At 34.3% G+C, this 22779-nt stretch overlaps 1 protein-coding gene across 17 annotated transcripts in view; it reads right to left on the reverse strand.

Annotated features, from left to right (window-relative positions):
* Positions 1–1844: 1844 nt before the first annotated feature.
* The window catches only part of Birc6 (baculoviral IAP repeat containing 6), a 212070-nt gene continuing 191135 nt past the window's right edge, over positions 1845–22779 (reverse strand). For 16 of the 17 annotated variants that reach the window (XM_078029413.1, XM_078029415.1, XM_078029408.1 and 13 more), the window contains 8 exons: positions 21349–21494; positions 20442–20552; positions 16707–16924; positions 14271–14432; positions 11265–11342; positions 9215–9403; positions 5674–5808; positions 1845–3012 (listed from right to left, as the gene is read on the reverse strand). In XM_078029413.1, the coding sequence (XP_077885539.1) occupies positions 2833–3012; positions 5674–5808; positions 9215–9403; positions 11265–11342; positions 14271–14432; positions 16707–16924; positions 20442–20552; positions 21349–21494 (1219 nt within the window). In that variant the 3' untranslated portion in view covers positions 1845–2832. Of the gene's footprint in view, positions 3013–5673; positions 5809–9214; positions 9404–11264; positions 11343–14270; positions 14433–16706; positions 16925–20441; positions 20553–21348; positions 21495–22779 lie in introns of those variants that run through there. The other variant, XR_013429101.1, reaches the window with a different exon arrangement.

Genomic DNA, 22779 nt, shown 5'->3' on the forward strand with positions numbered 1-22779 from the left:
CAGAGCCTGCCAAACCATTTGGCAATTCCCTCCTAATACATGGTACTGCTAACTTAACTCTCCTTTTTTTCTCATGTCGGGATAACTTCTTTATCCTCATCCTTCAAGACTTGTGATATCTTCCTTTAGGAAGCTTTTCTTGACCATATCACCTTGGTGCCCATCAATATTTTTCCTAAGGTAAATACCCTTCCTCTATGCTCCCAAGTTATCCTGCAAATAACTCTGAAAGAGAACTTACATACTGCACAGATATTATGCTTTCAAGTCAGTTATTCATTCAAGTGCAGGAACCTGCACCTAGTACAAGATGAGTGTTCAAATGTTCATTGATTCCCTGTGGCTTAGGAGGCTGAGGCAGGAGGATGACAAGTTTGAGGCCAGCCTCAGCAACTTAGTGAGAGCCTGTCATCTTATATTTTATTATTATTTTTTGGTGGTGCTGAGGATTGAAGCCAGGGAACCTGTGCATGTGAGGTAAGCACTCTACCAACTGAGCTATATCCCCAACCCTCATCTTATATTTTAAAAAGGGGCTGGGGATGTGGCTCAGTGGTGAAGCACCATTGGGTACAATCCCCACTATTTTTTAAAATTTGTTTTAATTAGTTACACATGACAGTACAATGATCTTGACATATCATACATTTGAATCAGATGGGTCCAGTATTTTAAGTATTTTTATTAGTTGTTGATGAACTTTTTTATTTTATTTGTTTATGTGGTGCTGAGAATCGAACCCAGTGCCTCACACATGCTAGGCAAGTGCTCTATCACTGAGCCACAATCCCAAGTATTTTTTAAAAAATAATTTATCTCTTTTATTTTTATGTGGTGCTAAGGATAGAACCCAGGGCCTCACACATGCTAGGCAAGCGCTCTACCGCTGGGCTACAATCTCAGCCCTATCAATCCCCAGTATAAAAACAAAACAAAACAAAAAACCCAGATGGGACCATTATGTTATCATTTCAATTTTTCAGTCTTGGTTTTAAAAATATAGATTAGATCGGAGAGCACAGATATTGTTACTTTCATTCTATAAAGCTTTCTAATGTCCAATGAGGACTGGTAGAGAGACTGACCTAACCACAAATTTGAATGAGGTTTTAAAATCCACAACTGGACACAAATAATACACTTGACAGTTTTATCTTTCAGACCCAATGGAACCTTGACAGAACAAAACCAACCAAACAACTACAACATATAACATGGAAAGGGAGCTGGGGATGTGGCTCAATAGGTACAGTACTTGCTTAGCAATGTGCAAAGGTCTGAGTTCAATTCTGAGCACCACAAAACAAACAAACAAAAACAATAAATAAAATAATACGGAGGATTGATGGCTGTCCTTTTACTTACTGCTGGCATTTTTATGCTTCGATTTTAGCCAGCATGTCTGTGGCTAACATACAGTTTTTTCTTGTCGTGAGTTGACTGTCACTGTTCTGTTATTCTTGGTGTAGCTCACCACCTGCCAGACCTTAACACTATTTTGTTTTAGAATCTTTGATTTCCTGGTCACATTGTTTAACTCCTTTATCAAAGTGTAAAGACCTCTGTGCCGCGTTCCCAAGAGTTTTTCATGTCCCCTGGTTCCCCTTTTTCTTCAGAGAGGAACTCACTGTTCCAGATACACCATCTCCTGCTCAGTTGCAGACTCAAGGCTCCCACACACCACTTTATTTTATATACATACTGTCAGGAGTCACCTCAGCTTTCCTTTATGGTAACTATCTGGGAAAAACACCTTTTGTTCCCCCATGCTTAGGCCTTGAAAAGGCCAATTCTTTGTAGAAACAGCATTCCACACCATGGCAAACCATTTTAGAAACAAGACATACTAATTCACCTAAGTCTTTATTTATTTGGCTCTAGGAAGAATTTGCATGAAAATGAGCCTATATGGCAGGTACAGAATGTACTGTAACAGCACCAGAGAGGGACAGCCTCTCTCCTCTACAGAGCCTTGATGTTAATACATACATGTGACTTAGCAATAAAACCAGATAGTCCAGGAAAAAAGGAGCCCTTTAGGAAAAAAAAAAAAAATCAGTTTAGAGTGACTTTTCCAATTGACCATTCCTTTTCATATACTTAAAAATTCAAATAATGGATACATTTGGAGGCCCAAATCTTGGCATAGAATAAAATCATGTTCATTTATTTTTTTCAGCATCTTAGAATTAGGAGGCATAAAATTAAATACGTTGAATGTAATAAATTCATCCATACAAGTGCAAGTCTCCAGCTATAATGCATTTTATGGCAGATTTATTATTTTAAAAATGTACCAGTAAATCAAAAAAGAGGGAGTATGTCCATTTAACTTTTATTGAAGTGTAGGTAGGAGGTCTTCAGAAATCAAATATGAGCATGAAGATATGGCCAAACATAAAATCTATCAAACTCAGTGGAAAGTTGCTGACTTTAAATAGTAGTTGTAAGAATGACCAATATATATTCTTTGTTAACAATCCCTCACTCTACAGTAAAAAAAAAAAAATAAAATAAAATAAACATTCAGTAAACATTCTTTCCTAAGGTAGTTTCCCTTATATATCAGTGATTTATCCATTTCTTTGTATACACAAATTTGTTGAACATACCAATCAGTGGTTCTCACAATTGAAAAATAAAAGCACAAAAAGTTTACACTCTTGTACAGGTAAATAAAAGATCACCTTGAATTAAACTGGATCTCCTTAAGGGCATAGTATAGTTTAAGTCTCATTACCTATTACATAATTAGTTTCTTACATACAAATATTGACATATTTGGCTTGTGCTTCGAAGCCTTTGTTTCTATAAAATCCATGTCAATGCAGCTCATAGCTGGAAGTCGCTCGACAGGTCTCTGCTGCTGCTGGCTTTGACCTGGTCATGTGTTAGCGCATCCTCTGCACCTGCTGTGGCCCTGCACACCTCGGAGGCATCGGCAATGTCAGGGTCCAAGCCTTCAGGACAGGGAAGTTTTAGCAGCTCTTCACGAAGTTGAGCAGTATGACGCTAAATGAGAGAAAATTGCTAACATTAGAACAGTAAACTCTAGGATTCACCAAGGAAGGAATGGGGTTTAAACAAACTCCAAAGCATCAGGCTTATAATTATTTGCTGAGTGTTTCCTTATGCTAACCACTGTTACAGGCACTTTATACAACAAGCAATAAAAAAAACTAGCAAGAGTCCCCAAACTCCAAATAAATATAGTTGCTGATAAGTCCTCAGTAACATGCCCACAGAAACAACCAGGTCATAAACCTTGTCAGATACAACATTACTGATGACTTACAAGTCATTATTAATTCAATACAGACATTTTAAAAAACTAAAGATGGTAACCCCTTGACTTATCATATATGCTGTCTCTACTGTATTTTGAGAGAAAGACAAAAGAATAAATCAAAATACACAGAGGCTAGGGATGTAGCAAAGTGGTATGTGTGAGGCCCTGGATTTGAACTCCAGTATTGCAAAAATCAAATAAAAATAAACCCATTGCGAGAAAATAAAAATAAGTATTAAGTACCAGGCTCAATGTAAATATTTACAAATGTTTTTCATATTAATTGTCTATTCCCAGAACAAACCTTAGAAATAATTTTTTATAATATTCTTAGTTGTCAATGAACCCTTATTTTATCTATTTATATCTAGTGCTGAGAATTGAACCTTGTGTCTCACATATGCTAGGCAAGCACTCTACCTAGACTAAGCCACAACCTAAGCCCTTAGAAGTAGTTTTATCATTAGAATTTTTTAAAATTTGAGCAAATGAAAAAGAACATTAAGAGAATAAATAACTATCTATTATTCCATACTGACATTTACAGAAATATGTAAACATTAGGAGAGTGGGTAGTTGTCTATAAACCCAAAGTGTTGCTTTAAAACTTCTGATGGGAGAGAAATGACATTATATAATCATACCAAGGTCTTTGAAAATTAGTTTTATCAATAACCGACTCTGAAAATTAATCAACAGGTAAAGAACAATGTTTATGTCTGAGATGCTGTGTAAAACACTGCAATATAAAGGCTATGGGACAAGTGCAGTCGTGCCCACCTATAACCCAGCTACCCAGGAGGCCGAGGCAGGAAGATTGCAAATTTGAGGCCAGCCTGGGCAACTTAGTGAGATCTTTATCTTGAATTTAAAAAAATGCAAAGGGAGGGAAGGTGCCCAGTGGTAGGGTGGCCTTGGGTTCAGTCTCCAGCATGTACAGACAGACTGATGGATGAATGGGGGTGGGAAAGAAAGGGAGAAGGAGAGAGAGAGAAAGACAGGCAAGTGGGGAATAAGCACAATAAGACATAATCTCTGAGCCTGGGGAGATTAAATTCTGATTGAAGGTATAAGACAGAAACAGGGTAAGACAACTGCATGGTTACAGACACTAACCCTAACCCTAACCTCACTAATTAAGGGGGAAAAAATGATGGCAAAAAGCATTAATTGCTCCTGTTTGATAATGAAAGAAGATAAACTGTTTTATAAGAATATGAGCAAAACAGAACTAGCTTAGGGGGATGCAAGTCAAAATCTAAAGCTTTTAAGAATGGAATATTTTAAACATATACAAAGTAGGCAGAATAGCAAACTAAACTTCCATGTATCTACCACCTAGCCTCAGTTATCCAGTCATGGCCAGTCTTGTTTCATTTATATTTCCACCACTTTCTTCTCATTTTTGTTTTGAAGCAAATCCCAGACATCATAAGGTCTGTCATTCATAAACATTTTTGTACACAAGCCTGAAAAGTTAGGTATAATTTTAAAAATCACACCGACAAAACTAACAAATCTTTATCATTGTTTACTTGTTTTAAATGAAGACAGTTTTAGAATTAGAAGAAGTCAAAAAATTGAAGGTAGAGAGAGGGAAGATAACTGGTAGAGGATAAAAGGTTCAGGTAAGTAAAAACAGATTATTTGCAAGCAGGAAAGGTGGCATTTAAAAGGAATGATCCTTATGCATGGGGGAAAAAAAGTCTATGAAACCATCACATTTTACATTTCCATTCTGTGAATACCCAAGGTGAAAACAATTGTTTCTCCCTGAAAATAGGTTTGTATCATAGCCATTGATACCAATCAGCCATCAGAGGTTCTACAACTCACATCTCCCTCATTATTTCAAGTAACACAATTCTAGAAGGTAAGATGCAGAGGTAAAGGCTAAAGGAATAAAAGAAGTCATTCAGGCAGCTAACTTGTTAAAGTCATTTTTTTAAGAATTCCACTAAACTGTTGGCCTGGTCCCTGAACCCATTTTTAATTTTAGGAAATGCCAATCCATTGTGAAAAGAAACATTATCTTTACCATAGACTTTTGGGTAGTACTCTAGTGTTATGAACTTAACATTAATAAACTTTGTTTCTTTTCTTTTCCTTTGGTACCAGGGATTGAACCCAAGGGCGCTTAACCACTGAGCCACATCTCCAGCCCTTTTGCTTGGGGCTGCTAAATTGCTAAAGCTGGCTTTGAACTCTCGATCCCCCTGCTTCAATCTCCTGAGATTACAGGCAGTGCCATCATGCCCGACCTAAACTTACTTTCTTTGATGCCCTCCTTTTCTTTACCTCCTGGTGGGCACTGCTCAGTCAGTGCACACACAACTCTTCTTTCCAAGCCATCACCAAGGCTCATGTTAGGCAAGCATACTGACCTTGAGAGCTGCTGCATGATGAGACATGGTCCTGCCCACCCGCTTGTCACTGCTGTACTGCTGGATATCTGCAATCCACTCTTCACACTGTGCCATGATCTCAACTCTCTTTAAGTAAAAATGTTTGTGTATAACCTTGGTGAGGGAGGGAAGCAATAGAACAGAATGCATTTTCCATCAGAATTTTAAAATGAAGTATGTAGACATTTTTTAAAAATGACATTTTAGATTTCATTGCAATTTTCTTTTGTCTATAAAACTTAATTCCATGAACTATGCATCATTAGCAGGAATTCTTCCCTAATACCAAAAGAAATGTGCTGAAATACCCAAATCTGCATCAGAAGAAAACGTCCAATCCCACACAGACACTCCAATAATCCTATCCAGACAGCACAAGATACATGTGATGTAATATACTCAAAAGGTGAACGTAAGTAAATAACCAGGGGAAAGGGATTTCCAAAGTACTGCCAAGACAAAAATTTTTATCTTTAAAGGAGAACTCAAAGAACAGCTATTCAAGAAAAGACAGGTGTGCTAACATACTCCTGTAATCCCAGAAACTCAGGAGGCTGAGGCAGGAGGATCACAAGTTTAAGGCTCACCTTGGCAATTTAGTGAGACCAAGTCTTAAAAACAAAACAAAACAACAACAACAATAATAAAAAAAAAAAAACCTAGGGATTTAGCTCAGTGATAAAAGTGACCCTGGACTCAATCTCTAGTACCAAAAAAGAAAAAAGAGGAAAAAAAAGCATAGCTATTTAAAATATTCTCAATGTCAAGGGAATTCATAGAGAAATCAGAATGAAGCTCTGTACATGGCACAATTCTTAATCTTTGGATTTTGTTTTCTGGTTAACTATGGACACAATTTTACTTTAATGAAGTTCAACTTCCTTGTAGTAACTGTGGCTTACATTTGGAATTTAATAAAAAACAAACAAACAAACAAAATGCCAAATTTGAAAATTTTTGTCTATTCCTGGGGCTGGGGATGTGGCTCAAGTGGTAGTGCGCTCACCTAGCGTGCATGAGGCACTAGGTTTGATTCTCAGCACCACATAAATGTGAAATAAAGATACTGTGTCCACCTAAAACTAAAGAAATATTTAAAAAAGAAAAGAAAAAGAGTCTATTCCTGACAAATTTAAATTTAAAAACTAGACATCAACTTGGAAGTATTATTCTCTATTCTGGTTGAGGTCCTACATTGTGCAATGAGCTTCTCTGGCCTAAAGAAAGGGGGATAATACCTATATAGGAAAAATTATTATGAAGACTGAATATAGCCATAAAAGACCAAGGAGACTTTTTTTTATCGTATTTAACTGTTTTTTAAAATATATATATATTTTTTTAGTTGTAGATGGACATAATACCTATATTTCATTTATTTATTTATTTATTTTTAATGTGGTGCTGAGGACTGAATCCAGTGCCCCACATGTGTGAGACAGGGAGCTCTACCACTGAGCCACAACCCCAGTGTTTAACTGTTTTTGAGATTGATCATTATGGGGACTAAAAAATGAGTTAAGACAGCTTGATATGAGAAACCCTAATTGTGGGACCAAATGGGAGAGGAGTGCAACAGAAAAAGGTACTTTAAAAGACACAAACAAAAACAAACAACAAAACAACAACAAAAACCCAGAGGAGTTAAAAGAGAAATGAATCACATTTTATTAAGAAAATTCATTAATGTAGGATTGGTTCTAATGAATCAGAAGGGTAATTATACTTATTTGCTTTTTTATAAGTCATTCTCCTACTGAGTCTCCTATATTTATTCTTGGGAAGAAAATTTTTATGTAAAAATCAGTAAGATATAATTAAATACAAATTTTATTTTTTATTTTAGTTGTCAATAGACTTTATTTATTTATAGGCAGTGCTGAGAATCAAACCCAATGCCTCACACATGCTAGGCAAATACTCTACCATTGAGACACAACCCCAGCCTGACTAAATATTTTTAATACATTTAAAAACAGAAGTTTAAAACTCACAGAAAAATGCAAAAACCACTGTGTACATCTGAATACATTTTTATTTCAGTGCACAAACCAAACTAACCTCTACCCAAAGATAATAAACAGAATCTAACCACACACAAAAGAAGCTCCCCATGTGCTTCCTCTCACCACTAATCTTTATCCCAAGGAATACACTGTCCAAACTTACCTTTTTGATTTTTTTGCAGGGCTGGAGAATCAAATCCAGGGCCATGTACTTGTTAGCACACTACCACACAACTATACCCCAGCTCCTATTCTGACTTCCTTAAGCCTAAGTTACTTTGCTCATTTTTGAACTTTATGTAAGTGAAATAATTTATAGAGGAAACAAATGACGAATCATGATTCAGTTTTATATACTGAAAAGTTAGGGATGGAGATGTGGTTTAGTGGTAGAGTGCTTGTCTAACATGTGAGGCTCTTGGTTTGATTCCTCCCCACCACCACTCCAAAAAATTAAATATTGATTTTCTTCCTCTATATTGTTCAATTTCTAGTCAGTCTCAGAAACTGATGATGAAGGGAAACAATTTTAAGAAAGAAAACTGTTTTGGGAGACAGTTAAGACAAGATGCCAGGCGTGGTGGTACATGCTTGTAATCCCATACTCACGAGGCTGAGTCAAAAGAATCTCAAGATGAATATAGCCTTAGCAATTTAACAAGACTGTCTCAAAATAAGAAAATAAAAAGAACTAGGGATGTAGCTCAGTGGTAAAGTGCCCCTGGGTACAATCCCCAGTACCATAGAAACAAAATCTAGTATGCTTTTGACATAATAGGTGAAAAGCATTATCATGTTTAGGCAGACTATGGGGACAACTAGTCACAAGAAAAGAGCCCTGCCTTGGAAAATAGTGAAATAAAAGCACTTGAGAGAATCAACACAGCTTTTAGAAACTATTATATAACTTTGATAACTTTGTATTAAAGGAAACATCTTTTCTTTACTGTTTACATATATACGTTAGTGTGGAACATTTTAGTGACATGTGTAGAAAGTTTGCTAGCAGAACGGTAACCATAAAAAAAAAATTAGGAATAAGGCAGGGGATGTTGCTCAACTGTAGAGTACTTGTCAAGCATGTGCAAGATTGTGGGTTCCATCTCCAGCATCACCCAAAAAAGGAAAAGAAAAAGAAAAACTATCTTTAAATATTTTAAATATAGTCAGATGTCTTTTATGTGGTTTGATTTTTATTTTTAGGTACACCCAGGGGTGTTTTACCACTAAGCTACATCCCCAGCTCTGTTCATTTTCAGACAGGCTAGCTAGCCTTGAACTTGTGATTCTCCTGCTTCAGTAGCCAGGAAAGTTGGAATTGAAGTGTGCGTCACTACACCCAGCAGAATATATGTGGTTCTAAACTCTACCCATTCTTTAATATTACTGATAGTTTTAACTCTAAAAACTAAGAGTTAGTATACCACATACTCTACATTTAAAGGCAAGTAAAACTAACAAACCACATTCTCTAATGCCTTTAATAAAGTATTTCATTATTTTATTGAACATACCTCTTTAAAGCATGGTGAAGGGTTTCTGATTTGTTCTAGCATTGCCCATTTAACTGTTGCTTGTCGAATGTTTCCATCATATTCCCGAGAACTCTGTGTGCCACTGGGAGTGCCTCTAGATCGTTCATATCCTGGTTCATTAAAATAAGGCTCAGCAACTAATATAAGGGACTGGACAGACACCAGAACCTGAGGAATAAAGGAATGATAATACAAGAATAATAAGAGCCACAATGATAACATCTTCACTATCAGTAAACTGCTAACTTGCTAAAACACTGCTAATTCCTTGTAGTATACTATTTTAGCTAATATAGCTATATGCCTAGTTAATATCTTTGAAGCCAGAGAAACATTAGATACCACTTGCCTGCTTCATAAATGAAAAAGGATTAAGAGAAATTGCATTTTGATTGGCATGATAACAAAAAAAAGTCATAAAAACATTATATAGACATCAACTAATAAAATGAGCATCTTGCCAGGCAGGATGGTACATGCCTTAATCCCAGTGGCTCCAGAGGCCAAGGCAGGAGGATTGTGAGTTCAAAGCCAGCCCCAGCAAAAGCAAGGTGCTAAGCAACTCAGTGAGATCCTGTTTCTAAATAAGGCCAAGGTCAACTATAGGGGAAAAAATTTAATCTTTACAATGTGAGACAAAGATCTCATGATTTTGAAACTTTCTGTAACTATATATACCATTGAAATAAAGTGGTTTACTTTCCCTAAATCAAATCTCACTCTTCTAAAATAGCAATCCAGGACATAGTTATTAGTCCTGTCACTGCCCCTTTTAAATAATCTTCTTTTTCTATTAATACAAATAGGATATAATGCTCATTTTTCTATAAAAGCAGAGAAATATTCTAAATTAAGTATTTATCATAAATCTATAAAAAAGATCACTATTTACTTATTTAAGCTTATCCCTTTTGAGACAAATAAATTAAAATTTACTTCAGATTCATACCCTATTTGATAGGCTTCTAAAGGAAGTCTTCTAAAGGAAACACAAAGAATGGGTGTTTTGTGTACCAGAAAAAAAAATTACATTTGGGAAATTATGTTGATATAATTTGCTATTTGTTAAAAGGAAAAAGAAATACAATGAATTATAAAGTTTGAATTTGATAACAACAAATATTTTCAGGCATATCACTAGGTGTCACAGAAGTTATTACCTTTTATGTATTTTTTAAACATGTTTTTGTAAGTAAATAAATGCATTTTTATTCATATCTTCTTTCACCTAGTGCAAAATAAGAATGCAGGAAAGGAATCTTTCAGGGTAGGCCAATCTTGGAAGGCTTATATGGGGATAACTTTCAGTTGACTTTCTTAAAAGAAATGCTAAACTGTAACTAGGAATTTAAAATATTATGTACCAACAATGACTGTTGCTGCTTTCTAAATGAACAAGGAATAATGTTTATTCATTATCAGCATGCTTTTGTATCTATCTCTTTGCTGAGATTCTGAACAATTGGGACAAATGGAACATTATGTAACATACTTATTATACATGCTCAAGAGACTTGTGGAAATTTAAAAAATTAAAGATTCTGAAATCTGTGTCAAAGGCTCTACAAAATAAGGCCTATAAATCCCGCGTTTTATGAATTCCAGGATGGTACTTGTGAGCCTCAGATAGCATATTTTTATAAGATAATAGAACAAGATTAGACATGAAGAAATAAATAATAACAGTATTATATTAAATCACAAATAAACCCTAAAAATGTGACCTGCAAGGTAGGAGAAACCTACTTATATCATCTTGCTGCACAGTAGTGTATATTAAGAGCAACTTAGGGATTTTTTAAAGGCAATTTTGACAAAACTAAAATTCTGACTAATGCCCCAACCTCAGACTTTAAGCTCTAGATGAGATGAGATTCCATAATACTAACTCCTCACCTATCAGCTTTTTAATATTTATTTCCTATCATTCTATCATGTTTGGGTTTACTATGTTTATTCGTGGTCATAGAAAAAAATTTCAAACATATATGCTTATTTTGTAAATAAAACTGTCAGAAGTTTTGTTTACTTGCAAAAAGCTTGAGGTCTGAGGATTCCACTTCTCTTCCGGTCTACCATGCCACGTATTTAAGATGCTTAAACAAACCTGAAGAAGGGGAAAAAATAGAAAAAAGAATTCAGAGTACTTAAAATCAGACTGCCACACCTAGAAGTAAAAATAAAATGCTCTCATGTCAAGGTATTTTAGTTTTATGTCCCCTAAAAAACCCCTAAAGGTCAGCCTATAAGAACAAATTGGTATTTTCACATGTGATTCATATCTGTGTAGCACTACTTTGTTCATAATGAAGAATGAGCCAGCACCTGTTACATGCACACACATATTTTCATGAATAACTTTCCCTAAAACCAGACAATTTTAGTGAGAGAAACTGGTACGAGTTTTTACACTTTTTTAACTTTTTTTTTTTTTTTTTTTTTTACAAATTTCTTTCTGAATTTGGTAAATTGTGAAAATGGGCTATGGCTTAACAGAAGAGAACTTGATTTTATATCCACCCCTACATTCCATTTGCTATATAATGTTGTTTAGGTTGAAATATATGGGTCAAATCTGGCTTCCCACAAAAAAGAAGGTGGAAAAGGAAGGCCTTCACAGATTCCATGAAGGTCTTGAGAATTCCCAGGGTTCTTAAGAACACACTTTCTGACACATTAGAAACTGTTCACTTAGGACAGCAAAACTCAAAACAATATACTGAATGCAGGTTAAAATGGGACATTTTATTTGTATTTACAAATTACTCTTGTGATTAAAAAAAAAATAGCAGCATACTACATTATTTTCTCCTGGCATAGTTGCTTAGTACCTCGCCATTGCTGAGGTTGGCTTTGAACTCATGATCCTCCTGTCTCAGCCTCCTAAGCGGCTGGGATTAAAGGCGTGCACTACAGCACCTGGCCAGATTTGTGAATATTTAATGATAAATTTGCAATTTCATATAATGGGCAATAAATGTAGAAAGTAAATAGTCCCTTAAAAAGCAGAGAGATCCTTCTCTTTACTCTTTCAATACTGTGTGAAAGTAGTAATTCAAAGTACACCAGCACATTTAGCATATAGCTTCTAATAATTAGACTTATGTCTGTACAGCTTTGTGTATTATTAAAATTACTATTATGGATATAATCTCATTTGATCATTAGAGCATTCCCATGATATTCTGTGTGTGTGTGTGTGTGTGTGTGTGTGTGTGTTTGCAGTGCTGGGCATGGAACTCTGGGCTTCAAGCATGTCAGGCAAGTACTCTACCACTGAGCACTGAGTGACAGCCACAAACCCATGGAAAGTACTAGTGTGCAAACTTTAAAAATAAGTTTAGGGGCTGGAAGTGTACCTCATGGGTACAGAACTTGCTTGGCATGCACATGGCTCTGAATTTGATCTCCAGCACCAAAAAAAGTAAACAACTAAAAGTAACTTTTACAATTATGTGATTCATGGAACACACAAATATGATGGAAAAAGACTATATAATTCAGCACAATGGACTCCCAATTCCATAACCCTTATCCCTTACCACTAAACTATGTATTTTTTTTTTAATTCTTCCTTTCTATTTTTTTTTATTGGGGGGGGGAGTGTCACTCAGTACTGCAGATTGAACCCAGGGATACTATACAACTAAGCTACATCCCCAGCTTCCCCCATTCCCCTTTTGAGGCAGGGTCTTGCTAAGTTGCTGAAACTGGCCTCAAACTGGTGATTCTTCTGCCTCAGTCTCCCCAAATCACCGGCATTACAGGCATGAACCACTGTACCTAGCTAAAATTAATTTCTTAAATATTAATTTTAAATATTAATATGGTAATTTGGCCACAGATCAGAGGCAGGGAGATCCTTTCAAATCTAAAAGGGAAATCAGTAGAAACCTTGAGGATATCTTTGATAAAATATATTGATGATGAGAATATCAAGTGCTTGAACAAAGAAGCATCTGCTTGTAAAGTCTATACATTTCTTCTCACCCAGTGTTGATTTTTAAACATTAAATATTCACCATGAAAACTACCACCAAAATTCCATCAAACTGCCCAAAATAATTTTCAAAAGTGATAACTGCTCTTTTAAATCTAATTTTAAAAAGACTTACTGTCATTAAGAATAAAAAACGATTTACTCTGATAACATTATTTTTATTATACCCTTTTGTCAGTTTTTTAAAAAAATAGGAATGCATCTCCCTTTTTAGTACAGAATATGTGAAAACATTTTCACATTCATTAAATTTTAAAAATAAGTCCACAAATGTGGTAGTTATGATGGCAAAGGAAAAAAAAAGGCACGATTTACAAAAAAGAAACAGTTGATGGTATGGTGCTTTGCCATTTATCTACTTCTAAGCCTATGTGAAAAGATGACTAAAAATGGAGATATGGAAAATAAGGACAGTTAAGAGACCATCTTAGACACTGGCTCAGCAGTATTCCAAGTGGGGAAAGCTCTCAGCAGTTGGCTACAGAATGGGCTCCGTAAGTTAGTTCATCAGTAATTTCTTAACACAATAAGTGTTTCTGCCCTTCCCCCCACCCCACCCCAGGTAACATAAGGACCTCTTTTGAAGTTAAGTAAAAATATTAACCTACAACATTTTATTAAAATTAAAATTTAGCCTGCCATCGCTCAGTTTAGGTGGTGGCATCACTTAGATATGGTGACCACAGATACATTGAAGGGCCAAAAGTCAGAAGACCAAAAAAAGTCCAGTCTTGGTTCTTCTACTAATGAGAAGTATGTCCTTGAGCAAATTATTCTACTTCCATGTGACTAAGTTTCCTCATGATTCAAAAAGGAAATGATTGGTCTAGGATCACCCATAAGACTAGTGTTTCTGCCCTTTCAGATCATTTTCTTACTCTTCAAGCTATCTTGTGCATATATGGAACTGAGGCATGAAGAAACTCATGTCTTCTCAGAACAAATATGACTAAAACAAAATTTTTGTTCCAATTACAAAAAAACCTTTAGATCCAATACAGTGCCATTAGAAACAAAAGACTATAATTACATTACCTTGCCATCATTGTAAAGGTTTGGATTGAATCGCACACTATGACCACCAGTTGTCTCTAGATTCACAAGAGGGGGTGAACTGGGATAATCTTGAGGAAAATACACATCAAATTCAAAGCAGCCATTTGCATAGGGGGTGTCCGCTGGCCCAGTTATTAGAACCTGATATTGACAGAAACACAGAGGCCTAGGTCACTTCCTAATTGCTGATATTTAGAAAATTAAAGCCAGATAAGAAAGACTTAAAGAAACAAGACCGTGTCTTGAGAGTCTACATACATCTCTACCAGAATAAAAGTGTAAGTTAAAAATAAAAGCAGGATGAGAAAACGGTTTTGTTGTTAAAATTAAAGTGACTTGGTTTTGGTGAAAATGGGCTATTAAAAAAGATGCCTTGGGCTGGGGATATAGCTCAGTAGGTAGAGTGCTTGCATGCATAAGGCCCTAGGGTTCAATCCCCAACACCAACACCACCAAAAAAAAAAAAAAAAAAAAAAAAAAAAAGCCTTCTTGGCACCAAGAAAGTTTACCTTTAATATCAAATACCCGTTTAAATGAGTAAAGTACTTTCTTTTTTCTTTTGAGAGCTCTGCTTCATGACTTTCTCTATAGTGTTTTCCATAATTTTGAGATTCTACATACATTCACTACCATATCTCAAGGTATGAAGATATTTATCTGCTTTAAATCTTCAAATAAGTTACCACTTTAAGAACCAGCATTTTAATATTCTTTAGGATAATAACAGGAAAAACATCTTCTCATATTAATATGACAAAAACATTGGAGAGAATAGCAGGTGTTTCCCTAAGAGTTACTGGTAGTTAAAAAAAAAATACAGCAGATGATCCAATAGTGAATGCAATAATTATTTAATGAATTTTGAGTCAATCAAAAGATATGTTACACAAGAGCAACAAAACTGTTAAGAGCTGTGGTGGGAGGGCAAATGGCACTAGCGTCTCATTCTGCAACAACACTGATAAATGCTAAGGGCTTTACATTGGGATCTTTCAAGTATAGCAGAATCAATTCCCCAGTATGGCTCATATGGTGTATTTAGTGATAAAATAATTTCCTAGGCAATAATCCTATGAAGTGTTCCATTGTTTTTAAAATTTGTTTTTTGTAGTTGTAGACAGAATGCCTTTATTTTATTTGTTTATTTTAATGTGGTGCTGAGGATTGAACCCAGCGCCTCATGCATGCTAGGCAAGCACTCTACCATTGAGCTATAGCCCCAGGTCGGTTTTCATTGTTTGTCAGAAGAAATAAGATGTGGCTCAACAGGCAAGGTCTATGAGGTTTCTACAGAAAGTTATCCAAAAAGTAAAACAAGCAAGCAAACAAAAAACCCAGAACACAATGGGTCAACAGTTCCAGCTATCTACTTGAGAAAGACAGAATATTTAACCCATAAATTTAAATCCCAAAGAATTTTTTTCCAGGGCTGGGGATGTGGCTCAAGCGGTAGCGCGCTCGCCTAGCATGCGTGCGGCCTGGGTTCGATCCTCAGCAGTACCACATACCAACAAAGATGTTGTGTCCGCCAAGAACTAAGAAAAAATAAATAAAGGTTAAAATTCTCTCTCTCTCTGTCCCCCTCTCTCACTCTCTCTTTAAAAAAAAAAAAAAAAAGAATTTTTTTCCAGGTGTCAAAATTTTAGGATTTTCTTAAGGCAGCACTGTCTTATAATTTAAGGCCAGATCATCAGAGTGTTAAAACATAAAAAGTACAGATTATAAATTTCTGTGTTGCCATAACTTTATTCATAGGCCTTTACATTTGTAAATATATAAATTTCCTGGAAAAGAAAATTAAAAAGACTAATAACTAACAAAAATTACACTATAAAACATGATATTTTTTCCCTGGATAATAAGAAAGAAATCCTCTGTTTCCTACCGATAAGCATTAAATCCTTAAATACTGTGTTTTAAAACTGTGACAGGCCAAATACAAGGAAGGATGCTTTTTTGATATTTTTTCTCTGAATTTTTATTTTATTTCTTTCCATGTTTTTCACTGGTTCACTACAGGTGTACTTAATGGTGAGATATATATCTGTACATGCACACAATAGAACATTGTAATTTACCAATATCATTCCCTAGTATTTCTCCTTTTCCTCCCCTTCTCCTTCCCCCGGTCCCTTTCTTCTGATTTCCTTCTGTTTTCACAAGACCCTGGCCTGAGCCCACCTATCTTTACCTGTTTCTTCTCTAGCTTCTGCATATGACAGAAAACATGAGTTCATCATCAGTCTGACCTACATACCCTGAACTAACATTAGAACAGACTCCTTTCACTGTAGTCCAAAGTGGTCACAAAAATTTTCATTACATTTAAAAAATGCATTCTATTTCTATAGTTCTGATGAATATTTGAATACTTAGATTAGCGAGGGAGATAAGGGACAAAGGTGTTTCTTTTACCTTCATGATGTCAAGTCGCTCCTCATCACAGCGTACAAACACGCTAGAGGATGATGACAGAGGCAGTGAGGTTGAAAGAGTCACAGCTTCCTGAGCAAGGCGGCGGGCTCTTGCAGCACTGTTGGCATCATTTGCATTTTTCACCTGAGACATGTAGTGGTAATTTACTTTAAAACCCAATTTCCCATCTTCATCTTCAGAAACCATCTCAAATGTATCTACAAAAGAAAAAAACAAAACAAAACAAAACAAACAAAAAAAACCACCACTCAACAAAAAAGAACCAGAATGGAATATAATTGTTATAATGATGAACATCACAAATAAATCACTAGTATCATCTTCCAATCACAATGGAGAGGATTGTAATGTGGAAAAACAACAAACTAGAAATGCTTACGATAACACTGTTAGATGAATGGATGTATAATGGAAGTAAAATCAAGAAATTATTTTTAATCTACAGTGAGGATACAATGATAGACATACCAAGTAGTTAAATGTAAAGTAGTAAATAATCTATTAAAAGGGTGTCATGTAATACTTTATCAAAACAATTTAAAATATGAAATTATAGAAAGCATTCTCACTATATTTCACTTTTTAAAAAATAGGATCTATAAATAATTGTATTGATCTGAAATTTGGGAATAGAAATGCCAGGCTAAAACTTACATTACTAGAATGAAAAGATCATTAGGTAACTGGCTTCAGAAGGAAAAAAAAAACTATGCTCAAAGTACTATTCTAAATCATTTATTTAGGCAGACTTGAAAGGACTTAAAAGTTACTCATGAAAGGTATATATACAATAGGGGGGAAAAAGACTTGAATTTTATAATTCAGATTAATTCCATCCTTCACCAATGTATTAAACAAAGATATCTAAATAAATTATAAATACTAATTATATTTAAATATAAAACCATCAGGGCAAATAGTATTATTATGACAATTTAATTCTAAATAAATTGAAAAATATTTAATGCATATTACAATTAGTAAAAATTCAGTAAATGTAGGTTCTAGGCTAGATGATTTGAGTCAGATGACACAGAAGAAACTGTGTATGTCCACAAGGAGTTTACAATACAGAGTAATGGGAAGAGAGTAATGTGTTTAGAGTAAATTGGGTTTACAATAGAGTAATGGGAAGACCTATAAATACTGTCACAGGTGTGTGCAGTAGTGTTTAAAAAGAAGTGTTAGAATCTTTAACAAATCTTTCAAATAGGAAAAAAAAAATTGGTTCATTTTGTGTATGACATCTGCTTACCCATTATGTATAAGCCGAATTTAATAAGTAGTATTGCAAGTTTATTTTATCACATAGTACATATGACCATTACTAACCAAATGCACTATGTCTCAGAAAAAAACAAAAAGACCACTGACCAGTTCCTATCGGTAAACCTATAAACTAATTTCATGTGCTCACCATTGCGGTTTGTAATGCACTACAGGGATGAATTTCCTTTGAATTTCATAAATAGCAATCAACCAGATGTAAAAATGGGTCTATTCTCATACCATGAGGAAAACTTTTATATCATATATCCATAGAGAGAACAGACAGGGTCTACTAATCCCACAATTTTATTAAAATGGCTGGATGCTAAAAAAAAAAAAAATGCACATCTTGTTTGACTCAAGCAATTTTTCTTCTATCAATCTGTCCCAAGCAATTAATTTTAGATGCACACAAATATTTAGATGCAATGACAGCCTCTGAGATATTGCATGTTATTAAATAGCCTGAAACAACCTAAAAGTCCAATTTTGGGCTCAACAAATGAGTCTGTCATATAATGGACTATTAGGCAGTTAATAAAGTTATAAAAGAATCATGTCAATGAAAAAATGAGATATAAGGTAGAAAATACAGCTTTTTTCTGAATTATTCTGAAACTCAATGAATAGCAAAACTTGATTATGATTAAAATTATATTTGAGGGGCTGGGGTGATGGCTCAGTGGTAGAGCACTCGCCTAGCATGCATGAGGCACTGGATTCGATCCTCAGCACCACATAAAAGCAAACTATTGTATCCACCTAAAACTAAAGATACATAAATAAATAAATATTTAAAAAATTATATTTGACCTGGGAGTTTGTGATTTTATGTGGTTTAAGAGAACTGTCCTGGCTAACACTAATCAAAGGCTCTGAACACGGGACTAAATTTATAAGAGGTAAATCAGAATCTCTCATACATAGCGATGCAAAAACACATTCCTATTGGCAAAACCAAGCATTCTCCATTGAAAGTATAAGTTCAAATTATAGAGATGGAATGTGGCTAAATATTTCCAATTACAAGAAAGTTGAAGTATGTTTCTTAAAGAGAGTAGCAGATTTTCTTTCAATTTTTCTTTTTTAAGTTGTAGATGGATGCAATATAGTGCTGAGGATGGAACCTAGTGCTTCACACGTGAATAGCAGGCGCTCTACTACTGAGCTACAGCCCCAGCTTCACTAGATACTTTTGATGATCCAATAAGTGGAACAAAATCTGAAGTTTAATAAAATATTTGCCTTTAACATAAACTTATATACACAAATACATTTTAGGCATCTTTCTCTAACATTCTCTTTAAAAAGAAATCATTTCCCTCTCCTTGAGTGTGGGCTAGACTTAGTGAACATGTGAAACCTTGAAGATTAGATCACAAAAGGCACCAGGCTTCCAATTTTTTTCCTCTGGGAAGATTTGTCAGCTTTGATGCATAAGGTACTCCAGAGCCTAAGGAGAGGCGCCCGATCAATGGCACTTTTCATATGACTGAGGTTCCAGTCCACATCTTGACTATAACCTCATGATAGACCCTGAGACAAACACTGAGCTAATCACAATCCTTGAGTTTCTAACCCATGGAAACAGCAGCAACATAATGAAGATTAGTTTTTTTATAAAGTATCCACGTTTGAGGGATAAATTGTTTATATCAAGAAGTAATAGAACTATTTGGTAAAATACTATAGAAATTAATAAATCCAAATAAGCTATCAATGATCTTGGCAATGCTTAAAATTCATTCAAACAAAGTAAATGGTCCCATTTTTATAAGTAAATTCTTACTTACAAAAAAATTTTTTTTCAATAAAACAATTCTTTAAAAGAAGTGTTTAAAATACAAGTAAATCTACCCTAAGTGAAAAAAAAAAAAAAAAAGACTACACTGTCAAACTAAGGCAAAAAGCTGTAATCTCATCACACTAACCAACTCCAAACTAAAGTCTAAGTTTCTTCTACATTATTTCTTACCATCATTACTAAAAACCTGAGACATAAATAGAGCAAAAGCTAAATAATTTCCGCTGAGGTTCTAAAGTTGGTATGACAAAAATCGATTTTTTTGAAGCCCACTTCAATGTTCTTTTTGATATAGTCAAAAGTCCTCAGGCTGGTTCTCAAGAATGGAAAAGCAGCACAGAAAGTAACTCATCCAAATGTGGAATTTAAGTGTTGGTTTATAGTTACAGAACAGCATTATGAGAGGTGCTAATATGATCTATTCATCATTTACAGTCCTTCTACTTAAGTGCAAAGTTCCAATTATCAAGAACTAACTATACATACAGATATAAATTGAAGAGTTAGATGATAAAAATTCCTATTACACCTAAAAATAACTTTTGTGACAAGCAAGTCTTAAAGTCTTTACTAGAACATATTTCAATAGTACTGTTAAAAAGTGATAATGAGATCTCAGCAAATGAAAAATTTCAACTTACCAAACTGTAGCTTCTTCATAACAGCCACATATTTTTCTTCAAGAGATTTTAATACTGACAAAGGTTTGGGTTTCATAGCCACCTTCTTTGAATATTCGCCTAGTTTTTTTTCTGTTATTTAATATTTCAAAATAGATGACATGAGTATATGCTTTTGAAGATAAAAACTAAAAAACAATTCACTTCTACAGTTCAAATGCTGAATTTAAAAACAGAAAGAAAAAGTACCAAATTCTTCATTTATCTATTTTACCTTTTTTTTTTTTTTTCCCCTTTAGAGGCACTTAACCATTGAGTCACATCCCCAGCCCACTTTATTTTTTTTATTTTAAAACAGGGTCTTGCTAAATTGCTAGGGCTGAACCACTGGGATTACAGGCATGCACCACCACACCCAGTTCTATTTTACTGCTTAGAGAAAAAAGGGTATGTATTTCTAACTATAACAACAGGACCGCCCCCAAGCCCCTACTCCTTAGCGTGGGGGTAGGGGGACGTGGAATGTAATCAACTTAAAAAAACCCACAGAGGTAAAAACAACAGACAGGAATTATTATTTTTCTATGACTAATATATGGAACATCAATTTAAGCTGAATTCTCATACAGTCTTAGTCTTAATGTACTAGTTCCTAACAAAATAGTATTTTTCAATTTCATGATTTTCAGTGAGAGGAAAAATCCGTGATGCTCTTAGCCTACTAAATTTAGTCATAATAACTTATATAGAGATATTTAAAATTAAAAATTATTCGTAACTGAAACCTGACAGGAAACAAACTTTTTAAGAAAATGAAGTTGCATGAAAATCATTACCACAAATTGGGAAGAGGAAGGTAGTTTTCAAGTAGATAAGTGAAACATCTTTGGATCAAATGAAAAAGAATATAAGAGGAATAACTTCATACCTTGATTTGCTTGCCGCAAACTGGTAGTTGCTGTGTAAACTATCTCAGCAGTTTTTTGGATGTCTGGTACCAAAAGAGTAAGTCCTTCTGGTTCTTGATCAGATGCATCTGGTTTTACTCCTGTTTTAACATTTTCCCTTTTAGATCTGAATTTTTTTTTAAATATAGAAAGAAATGCAAGAAAAATTAAGTTTTTAGGACTAAAAATAAACACTGCCAATAACATGGTTAAAAATATAAATGTGCAGTACATTTGTCATACATGATACATAACAAGAATAATTTGAGTAGATTCATTACTGCTTTTGAAATCACAGGATAATAAAGTTATGAATAGTTTTAAAATTCTAATTTAAAAAGATAAAAGATAGATATTATACAAAAGTCAGTCTATACAAGATCCAGATACTTGGTATGTCCTTAGAGCCAATCTTTTAAAAACATACTTAAAAATAATTAGAGATAGAAATCACTTTTATTACTAAAAGTGATGAATGGCTATCTTCTGTGTTCTAAGACTTGTAAATGAAAGAACCACATATGGTTTCTTAATTTTAATACTATTTTTATTTCAGTGAGTACATTAAATTCCAAGAAAAAAGAAATTTAGCATTTCAGAGTAAAATGTATGCTCAAAACTGGGTATCTCTCACAATGCACTTCTATGCATTGGCCCTTTAAATAAATACAAAGCTTTAGTACATAATCATTTTAAAGACATTATTCTATTAGCAGGATCTAAAATGTACGCAACCTTATATCAAATTGTTACCAAAAGAGGATGTATTATAGTAAAGTTTCAGTATATAGGACATCAAAATGTTTCTTTAAATTTTCTAGATTAATACAGTAGTAGTTTAATATCATTCACTAAAAATTATAACTAAACATTATTTCCTTTTCTTCTATTCCAACTCAGTTCATATTATTCACATAACATTTTTACTGCTTAGATTTTTAAAAAAATCTACATCTTCATTAATTAGGTAAATGGAAAATTTAAAATAAACTAAAATACAGGTAAATAAAGATGTTTTAAATACTTATGCTGAAGTACAACTTAAGCTATTCGGATTTATTTTTTAGTTGTAAATCAACAAAAGAACTTTGTCATTATATCATAATAATATTTCACAAAGTGGGCATGGAGCCTTGGAGAACTAAAAAAAGAACCAAACGTAGAATAATAATTTCTAACAAAATGTTATCTATGTACAAATGAATCTTTATCTCAAAGACAAAATCTGCTCAGAAGGAAATCAAGGCTTAAATAAAGGCAGGTAATAAGTTGCCACTGATTGCTTAGTTTTAAATTTGGTTCCTACAGTCTGTGAAAACACTAGTATCCACAGATATTTCTAACAAAGGTATATATTATATCTCCACCTGGCAGAATGACATAACTGAAGAGGTATAATTTGTCATTGGATC

The sequence above is a fragment of the Ictidomys tridecemlineatus genome, chromosome 12 (assembly GCF_052094955.1).
Source record: "Ictidomys tridecemlineatus isolate mIctTri1 chromosome 12, mIctTri1.hap1, whole genome shotgun sequence".
NCBI lineage: Eukaryota > Metazoa > Chordata > Mammalia > Rodentia > Sciuridae > Ictidomys > Ictidomys tridecemlineatus.